We start from the raw sequence: 10,815 nt of genomic DNA on the forward strand, positions 1-10,815 counted from the left end.
AGACAAATTTGAAAGGTTATTGGTATTATCAAAAAATTATGGGTTCTATTTATAATTTTATCATTAATATTTAAACAAAGCACTCTGATATAACTACATTTTCCATCTATACTAACTCCTTTATTCAATTTTATTTTATGTATGTAGGTGTCTTGCCTGTATGTATGTTTGTGCATCACAGGCATGCATAACACCCACAATCTAGAAGAGGACATCAGATCTTCTGGAACCAGAGTTACAAATGATTTTGAACCCCCATGTAGGCACTGGAATTCAAACCTGGGTCTTCTGGAGGAGCATCAAGAGCTCTTAACCACTCATCCATCTCTCCAGCCCACAAATCTATATAAACATTCTAATATAGTGAGTTATGACATTGTAGCCCCAAATGCCAACCAATTCAAGTTTTTCTGACTTAAATAAAAGACAATATTGTTTATCTTCTACTAACAATTTTTTTTTAGTTTAGCTTCAAAAAATTATCTCTATCCCTCCCAATTTTTTTCCCTTATTTTGAAACAGGATTTTTCTTTGTAGCCCTGGATGGTCTGGAGCTTGCATTGGAGACCAGGGCGGCCTCCAACTCAGAGATCCACCACCTCTACCTGCCGAGTGCTGGGATTAAAGTGTGCACCACAACGCCTGGATGTTTTATTGTTTGTTTGTTTGTTTGTTTGTTTGTTTGTTTGTTCTTTGAGACAGGGTTTCTTTGTATAGCTATGGCCATGCTGAAACTCACTCTGTAGACCAGTCTGGCCTCCAACTCAGAGAACCGCCTGCCTCTAGAGTGCTGAGAATAATGGTGTGTGCCACCACCACCTGGCTGTTTTACCATTTTAAGTTCCATTTTCAGAATATTTTCCATGGATTTGCTTTGGTTTTAGGCTTTAGTTGCTGTCATGAGAATCCCAGGTTTTTAAGAATGATTTGCGTAAAAAAGGAATGATCCCATTTGTACCGCTTTCTTTCTAGAAAATTGGTTAAACGTGATCAGCATCACATTTTTTATTTTTTTAAGTCACACATAGGATGATGTTTTCTTTCATGGGTGTGATGGTTTGGCAGTGAAAACCGAAAGGGTTCGTTACACCAAATTCAACACATTTTATAACTCAATTGTTACTGTAAACAGTCTACTTGAAAATACACTCCGTGTTGCTGTGTGTTTTGGGTTCTATTGCAGGGCTCTTCATATGACATGTTCTTGAGTGAATTATGGCAAATACTGAATGTCTCTCTCGAGCCAATATTCACATAGTTAATGAACAGAGCTATGGAGACACACTAAGTTATGATTTCTGAATCTATTGTCTCTAATTGTGTAATCCTTCAGGTTTATCTCACATTTAGAGAAAATTGAAAGGTTTTTTTAGCATTATTATTCCAAAAATTATTTTGTGGTTATTCTTGCCCAAAAACTTGGTATAATAATATTAATATTTAGAAAGTTGCAGGCACATGCTTTGGCCTGTGTCTTACAATGCTCTAAACAATACTGTGTCAACTTATCACCCCAATCCCAGAAAGTTTAGCTATCCTATTTGTAGAATGTTTTACAAATGTTTTTGAAGGTTTAATATGATTATGTCATTTCCCCTTCCCTTTCCTCCCTCCAAGCCCTTTTATGTATTCTCCCTTGCTCTTCAAATTTATGGGTTCTTTTTCTTTGTTTATATATACAGATATATAAATATATATATATATTACAGATTGAGAATGTAGTATTTAGGTATACCTGATATATAGCAGGTATATTATACAGGTGTGTGTATATCAGGTATATTATATAGGTATACATACATACATACATACATACATACATACATACATACATAGGCATATATATCAGGTGTACCTAATAACTACATGCTCGGTGTATATAATGTTACTTGTGTATATGTTTTTAGGGCTGAGCATTTGATATTGGATAACTAGTTGATGTGCTCTTCCCTGGGGGAGACTATATATCTCCTGCTCTCAGTATTCCTTAGTTGCCCATAGATCTTGTCTAGGGTTGAGACCTTTTGAGCTTTCTTCCTTCCAGGTTAGCACATCTATTGGTGCTGTCCTTTTACAGGGGGAGCTTTAACGGTCTTTTCTCTGTGTTCATTTGAATGTTTAGCCAACAAGGTTCATTCACTTAATACTTGTGTAACTTCAGAAGAAATAAAACATTGTACCAGAGGCTGTGGAGATGGCCCAGTGGGTGAAGTGCTTGCTGTGCAAGCCTGAGGAGCTGAGTTCGGATCCCCAGCATCCACATGCCCAGCCAGTCTAGGCAAAACAATGAACTACCTGAACCAAAAAAAGGTACAGAGGAATTGAGGAAGATACCTAATATTAGTTACTGGTCTCCACATCTGTGTGCACAGGAGAGCACACACACGTAGACACACGTACCTCCTCACATACACAGATTTAACAAACTATTGACTAAATGGTTAGAAGAGTCACAGAGACCTGCATTGAAAGTGTATCAGCTGGTTGTTAAACTTCTGTAATATACTGTATATAATAATATGTTACTCATTATTGATCAACATAATGATTATGAATCAAATTTGAAGAGATATTTATTCCTCTTCTGAACAACCTGTGTAAAGAATTTTCTTTTTTATTTCTATATTCATTTCTAGAAAAGCAAGCATCAGGGATTTTTATGTAGAACAATTTTGTTTGGAAAAAGTTACTCCATCTTTCTCTTGCTTTCTTACTTTGAATTTAAATAAAATTTAATATTGAATGCCTGTAAAATTCTCCCATTGAAAGCAATTTGAATTAATCAAGTGCAATAGACTGTAATAGATAATTATATCATTTTTGAAAAAATATAGTAATTATCCTGAACTTAATTTTTCTTGGCCTCAACAATTTCATCTATAAAGGGAAAAGGCTTCACCTAATAAAATAAATATCAGAAGGATTAAAAGAAAAGAAAATAAAGTTTGGGGACACTGGCAAGTAAGTGTGAGGTGGTCACTAAGTGTCTCTTGACTGGATCATGTAAGACACAAGTTCATGTAATAATTAGTCTTTTAAACCAGGGAACAGCACCAGGAACTAGTTGGATATTTTAATGTGAAAATTAAAGTACTAACAACATAGTACAGTTTATATATTATATATATATATATATATATATATATATATATATATATATGTATAAAGTCACAGGCTGGGCGGTGGTGGTTCACGCCTTTAATCCCAGCACTTGGGAGGCAGAGGCAGGCGGATCTCTGTGAGTTTGAGACCAGCCTGGTCTACAAGAGCTAGTTCCAGGACAGGCTCCAAAACCACAGAGAAACCCTGTCTCGAAAAAAAAAAAAAAAAAAACAAAAAAAAAGTCACAGTGCTTCAAGTTATCTTTTATTTGCCCCCTTTGAAATTTAGCAATGTAGAGAGAAAGCAGATGGTTTCTGTAACTTTCCTACAATTATTTCTGCAAAGCAAGACACTTCACAAGAATTGAGAGCCCATGTAAAAGGTGACCAGCACTGTGTTTAGCTAGCATTCATGAGGCCCTCAGCTCTATCCCTACCATCAATAGTACCAAAATTAACACTAATAATGCTGAAATGCTTTTAAAGCTTTCTACCATATAAATAAAAGAATACAAAAATTTGTATCTATGTTGCTTCCTAGCTTCATTCATTATGCAACTGCAAATAGAGTGTTTGCAAAGGTATGGTTTGTTAAAAGTCTTTAAACACCCTGAATACATTTTAAATATCATTGAAATGATTTAAAAAGTGAAGTTAAATCTAAACAGAATTTGAAGTCATAGCTCAAATTTGGACTTACATTTCCAGAAAGATCCGAATTTCCTTCTGGCTGCTCACTTCTTTCCGATATGTTCAAACCTGGAGAGAGGCCAGGGCTGAAGGCCATAAGGTCGGTCTTGGGCGGACCTTCTCCAGAGCACACCCTCTGCCTCCTCTGCTGTGAGTATGACCAGCTGCCCACCGCGCTGGAGCACACCAGCACGGGCTTCCCCGGAGCAGAGGCTCCATCTGTGGGCGTCGCCGAGCAGCGCAGCGCGGTGTACAGCAGCAGCGTGAGCACCAACAGGCTGGACACCGCGCAGATGGCGATGATCAGGTACACGTTGACATCCACCAGCGATGCCTGAGAGCCCACTGCACCGGTTAATACAGGCAAGGAGGCTTTCTGAATCTGCCCGCTTTCCACCAGAGATACCAACACGGTAGCAGTGGCAGTCAGTGCTCGCTCGCCATGGTCTTTCACCAACACCAACAGACGCTGTCGTGGAGAATCAGCCTCATCTAAGGCGCGTGTAGTGCTGACCTCACCCGTGTACAGTCCCACCCGGAATGGGCTGCGTGCGCCACCTGTTGAAGGTTGCAGTTCATAAGACAACCAAGCATTGTAGCCAGAGTCCGCATCCACTGCGCGCACCTTTGTCACTACATGTCCTGCACCCACTGTCCGTGACACCAGTTCGCTCACTGCGCTGCCTGCCTGAGGCCCCAGCAGCGTGGGAGCATTGTCGTTTTCATCCAGCACAAACACCTGCAGAGTCACATTGCTGCCCAGGGAAGGCACACCAGCATCCCGAGCGCTCACCTGGAACTGCAGCAACTCCAGCTCCTCATGGTCCAGAGGCTGCAGAGCGAACACCTTGCCGCTCTCCGCGTGCACAGACACGAAGCTCGACAGCGAGCGCTCGCCCACCCGCCTCTCCACCAGCGAGTAGGACACCAGCGCGTTCTCCTGCGCGTCCGCGTCTGTGGCAAACACCGTGAAGATGTGCGCACCAGGCGGGTTGTTCTCCTTCACGAACACCGTGTATTCGGGCTGCGCGAACGCGGGCGCGTTGTCGTTCACATCAGCCACCTCCACGGACACGCTGGCTGTGGCCCACAGCGAGGGCGATCCCCCGTCCCGGGCTGTCACCACCACCTTGTAGTCAGCAGTGGTCTCTCTGTCCAGGGCGCTGTCCAGCACGAGCGAATAGTAATTCTTGAAGGTGGACACCAGCTTGAAGGGGACATGAGGAGCCAGAGAGCAAGTCACCTGCCCGTTGACACCTGAGTCAAGGTCGGACACCTTGATGAGGGCGATGACAGTGCTAAGTGGAGCATCCTCTTTGATTGGCAAAGATAAGGAAGTGACCTCCAGCTCGGGAGTGTTATCATTTATATCCAGCACTTTCACCAAAACCTTGCAGTGATTTGACATCGGGGGAGTCCCTTTATCAACTGCTTTTACTTGAATTTCATAAGATTTTATTTTTTCATAATCCAGGACACCAATCACTCTAATTTCTCCAGAAATAGAATCTACTTTGAACTTTTCTTGAATGTCAGGAGAAACATCATTGCCAAAGGAAAACACAACTTCACCGTTTACGCCTTCATCAGCGTCAGAGGCATTTAATGTGGTCACTAAAGTTCCATTCGCTGTAGATTCTACTAACTGGGCTCTGTAGATGGCCTGGTCAAACAGTGGGGCATTGTCATTAACGTCGAGCACAGTAATCTGCAGCCGAACTGTCCCCTCCAGTTCTGGCTTGCCCCCATCAGTGGCTGTCAGTAATAACCGAAGTTCTGGTGTTTCTTCTCTATCCAAAGATTTTCTCAGCTCAAGAGAAAGGGATTTACTGAGTTCGTCAGTCGTCTCTACCTTCAAAGAAAAGTAGTCAGTGTGGCTTAGTGTGTAAATAAGAAGAGAATTAGCGCCAATATCTGCGTCCGCAGCGCCCTCTAGTGGAAATCGCGAGCCTGGCTGTCTATTTTCAGGAATAAATATCCTTTGTTCTGAGCCTTTGAAAACCGGTGGGTTATCATTAATGTCCTTAACCTTCACATCCACGTGGAAGACCTGCAGCGGCCGGTCCACGATCACCTCCAGGTGGATGCTACACTCCGCGCTCCGCCCGCACAGCGCCTCCCGGTCGATCCGAGAATTCACAAACAAAATGCCATTCTGCAGATTTACCTCCAGAAGGTTCCCGCGGTCCTTGGACGCCACCCTGAACAGGCGGGGCACCAGCTCCGCCAGCTCTAGACCCAGGTCCTGCGCGATGCGGCCCACGAAGGTTCCGTGTTTGGCCTCCTCGGGGACGGAGTAGTGGAGCTGGCCACTCCCTGCCTCCCAGGCTGCGTGGAGCAGAAGCGAGAGCAACAGCAAGCGCAGGGCTCTCAGGCCTCGGAGCCTGGAAAAGAGCATCGCAAAAGCACTGTACCTTTCGTACAACTTTCACTCCAAGATCACACTTCCTAACTTCATGGTTTCAGTCATTTGTCTCCTCACCGTTTTTGTCTTTTCTCTACTGATGACGAAATGAAGCTTCCTCCCTTCGGTTTTATCAATCCCTCATTTCCAGCTTCAAAACTTTATGGTGTACAGCGACACCATGTGGCCAATGTGGATTTGACACTCATTCATTTGTCTTTCAAAGTAGCTTCTATTTATTTGAAAAGCACTCAATACAATGGTTTATAAATTTCGTAGTTTGAAGATCCAAGGCAGTTTGAATGTCATTCGCGAGTATGTAATCCAATGTTTTCATTGAACTATAATCGTAAAGGCAGTATAATTGGGTTTGAGAAAATTAAAGATATGCTTTAATCGTCTCTTTATCATTGTATTTTAAATGATTTAGGAAGTGGGGCATGATAGTGCATTCCGTTAATCCCAGCACTCGACGTGAAGGCAGAGGCAGGTAGATCTCTAAGGTCTACATAGTGAGTTCCAGGTCAGACAGAGCTAAATAGAGAAACCCTGTCAGAGAGAGAGAGAGAGAGAGAGAGAGAGAGAGAGAGAGAGAGAGAGAGAGAGAGAGAGAGAGAGAGAGACTTTTTGGCTCATGAATTTCAATTACTAGATATTCGTAATTGTAACTGAAGTTTTAACTTAAATTCATTTTGACCACTAAAGTCTACTTTATCCGAAGACAGTTTTGTGATTTATTTATAAACTATATGATAATTTATATGTGGATTTATAAAAGTACAGCTACCAAATACATATTTATGACAATTTTAGAGAAATGTTAGAAACATACTTAATATTTCTTCACTATGAACAACTTCATATTCTAATACTGTAAATGTTAAGTGAAGATATTTGAGAATTTACCTTTGCTATTTTTTACAACATGATATCCCATTTGTTTTGCCTTTTAGTTTTTGTTTGATTGTTTTTTATTTGTTTTTTTTTCAGGCAGGATCTCAATGTTTGTAGCCCTTACTGATTCAGAATTCACTGTGTAGACCAGTCTATGTAAGCTTGAGGCCAACCTGATCTATTTGGTGAATCCCAGGCTAGCCAGGGATGCATAAGTGAGACCCTGTCTCAAAAAATGTATCTGAGTTATTTGAAATAATAGAACCTTTGGTGTTCACTAATAAAGGTTTCTGAGACTTTCTATTTCATCACCAAGGCTATTTCTTTTGTTATTTCCAATATATCTGAAATTACAATACAATGATTCATCATTGAAATAGAAAATCTTAGCAAATAAGTAGCTGATACAGGTAACAGAAGAAATTTTTAGAATAGGAAATACAATAACCATCATGAAGTGATTCATATTTTCATATAATTTTGTTTACTGCAAGTTGTCACTACCCAAACTGTAGCCATTACATATGTGTATCAAATGGGTCTGAAGTCCTTTAGAGTCACAGAGCACTCATTCCAGGACACATCCCTCTCCCTTAAGTTGATTACCATCTGTAGATGCTCAAGTCCTTCATATAAAATTGGCACAGAATTTGTATATGATTATGAATGCCCTCCAAATCACTTTATATAACCTCTGAATTACTCACAATATCTAAGGATATATTTAAAAAATGTAAGCAGCTGTTAAACTGAATTGCTTAAAAAGCAAATCCTTCCCATGTTCAGCACAGATACAATGTTACAAACTTTTTTATCTACATTTGGTTATTCTCATGGAGGTGGAAGCCACTGGTATAGAAGATTGTGTATATGTATATGCATATGTATACACACACATACACACACACATATATATATACATGTATGTATGTATTTCTTGGTGTAAGCCTAAGCATGAAGGTATGCAGATCTCCCCAGACCTATGTGCTCCCAAGTTACAAGAAACTGTAAAATAACAACTGCTTTAATGTCTCTGAAAATTGTCTCAAGGGTATAGAATTCTTCATTCAATTCAGTTACTTTAGTTAATTATTGAAAGAGTTTCAAATAGGGCAACAGAAAGAAACCAACAAACACATCACAGAAATAGTCTTGAAAGTTATGGGGGGAAAGGTAAGAAATGCTTTTAGTCTCTGGTAGTTGAACCTATGAATGTGAGCATGATTAAGAAGTACTGTACAGGGCTGGAGAGATGACTCAGCAGTTAAGAACACTGACTGCTCTTTCAGAGGACCTGGGTTCAATTCCCAACATCTGGTGCAGGAGAATTGTCTGTATTCTGATGATCATGTTTTAAATAAACGCTGATTGGCCAGGCAGGAAGTATAGGCAGAAAAACCAGACAGGAAGTAGAAATGATGCAAAGAGAACAGGAGAATTCTGGGAAGGAGGAAGCTGATTCCTCCCACTCCTGCGCAGACCACCAAAGCAGCAAAATGTGATCTGCCCCAGTTGAAAAAAGGTACCAAGCCATATGACAAAAATAGATCAGAATAATGGGTTAATATAAGCTACAAGAGATAATAAGTAGCCTGAGCAAATGGCCCAATCAGCTTTATAACTTATAGAAATCTCTGTGTGATTTTCTTTGGGGCTTGCCAGCTGTGGGGTACCGGGTGGGACAGAAACCCCAACAAGCAGGCCCTCTCATGTTACAAACATCCACATGACAGCTCACAACTGTCTGTAACTCTAGTTCCAAGGGATCCATCTCCCTCACACAGAAATATATGCAGGCAAAACACCAATGCACATAAAATAAAAATAAATTATTTTTAAAAATACTCAACAATTGAACTATATTCCTAGCCTCACAAAAGAGGAACTTCTGCTGTAAGAGTCAGAGAACGGAAGCTGTATGTTTAAAAGTGCAATGTTTATACCTTATATGGGAACAGAAATAAGTGAAACATTAATCTAATTAATCTTTATCAGTAAAAAATTGGGAGTCAAATATCAGAGTAAGAACCTGAAAGATCAGAGAAGCAGGTAGCAGCCGCCAATCACTTCCTACCTCTAATGTTCCTCCACCCAAAAGGTGGAGATCCTCTCTCAGACCCACCTTACTACTTCCTGTCTCCTCTTTGCCTAGAGTCCTTCAAACCTCTATAGTTAATTTTGGTCAATTAGTAGCTGGCTCTGCCCTCTGACACCAAGCAAGCTCTGTTATGCCCAAATCCATGAGTCCTCACAAAAGCCAACAAAGGAGACCTAGTTCTATATTTAAAAGCAAAGAGCCTTTATTTTAATCATCTTTGCAAACTCGGTCTCTCCACATGTCCAATGAATTAGAATATCTGGAGGGCCCCAAGCTCAATTAGAATAGGGTTTTATAGTAGTAAAGGTGGGGGTGAGGGGTTTCTGAGGTTTTAAGACCCCCAATTGGCTGACATTCGTCTAAGGTTTCCTGGTGACTGTGCACTGGCAGGTGTTTCTATCTACAGTGCACAGAATGTCAGGAATTTCCTTTGAATAGTCTGTTCTTGGGTGGGGTCTGGTGATCTCAGCTTCTGTTTTCTCCTGTGGCCCAGCGCCATTGGCCAAAAGCAGCTTCTTTTTCATTAACCAATGAAAGCAACACATATACAAAAGGACTTCCCACACCATTTCCCCTTTTCTGTTTAAATAAAAAAGAAGGTTTTGTCTTTAACATAGTAAAATTATATATAACAAAGCAGGTATCAAGCAAGAATTACAGTTACAATATTTGTATCTACTCTATATTTTATCATAAGTAAGGAAAACTATAATTATAATCATCTATTCTTCAACTCCATCAAAGACTCCAGAAAGATATAATGTTACCTACATTAACGGGAAGTGCATTGTAAGCAACTTCCAAAACTCTAGAATTGACAGAGACATCTCACTGCCTGGACAGTCACCCAAAGTTCTTCTTTATCATTGGGGCATCTTCAGACTGCAGGTCCATAATATCCAGCAGAGTTTTCTATGAAGCAAGAAATTTGAAGTTCTGTTCTGCCTCGTAATGGCAAAGTCCATCTGTTGCTTTTTTCTGTGGCCTGGAGAATGTCTGGAACATTCTTTCATGAAGCAGAAACCCTGAAGGACCATTTTACCTTTAGACAAATCCAGCAGTCATTTTTCTGTGGGTCCTGCATGGACAGTTCATACAGAATAACATCAAGCAAGAGCAAGTCTAAGCAAGAGCAGTTTCTTGTCCAAATGGCTAGCAAACTCCATAAAGAGCCTCTTTGGTGCCCATCTTCCTCTTGAAGTTATTGGTGCTGCCAGGAGCAGATGTGTTTCACTGTCATGAAAAGTCTTAAGTTCTTAAACATTTTAAATGCCATATTCTGTAGTCTCTGAAAGTTGTGAAGAATACCTATCCATCTGAAATACATCTCTGTACATCTAGAAAATCTAACCAACATGACTAAAAGCTTGACTATTATAGATGATTATTTATTTTAACCTTTATTTATTAATTATACAATACATTTTTGAATGAGTTGGATAAACACAATACCTTAATCATGAGCAGAAATACATATACATAGTATAACAAAATTGTCCTTAAATTTATATATATATATATAGAGAGAGAGAGAGACAGAGAGACAGAGAGAGACAGAGAGAGACAGAGAGAGATCAAGATCCATACCAATGCAAACTATTCATATCTATAGCATATCCCCTTTAAAT

The 10,815-nt window shown here is 40.3% G+C and overlaps 1 protein-coding gene across 1 annotated transcript in view; it reads right to left on the reverse strand.

Moving 5' to 3' along the window:
• Positions 1 to 6,330, reverse strand: part of LOC130886608 (protocadherin alpha-C2) — a 208,282-nt gene extending 201,952 nt beyond the window's left edge. Inside the window, exon 1 of the mRNA XM_057788573.1 lies at positions 3,802 to 6,330. Coding sequence (XP_057644556.1) covers positions 3,802 to 6,189 — 2,388 coding nt within the window. The 5' untranslated portion in view covers positions 6,190 to 6,330. The remainder of the gene's footprint in view (positions 1 to 3,801) is intronic.
• Positions 6,331 to 10,815: the final 4,485 nt, after the last annotated feature.

Source organism: Chionomys nivalis, chromosome 14 (assembly GCF_950005125.1).
Source record: "Chionomys nivalis chromosome 14, mChiNiv1.1, whole genome shotgun sequence".
Lineage (NCBI taxonomy): Eukaryota > Metazoa > Chordata > Mammalia > Rodentia > Cricetidae > Chionomys > Chionomys nivalis.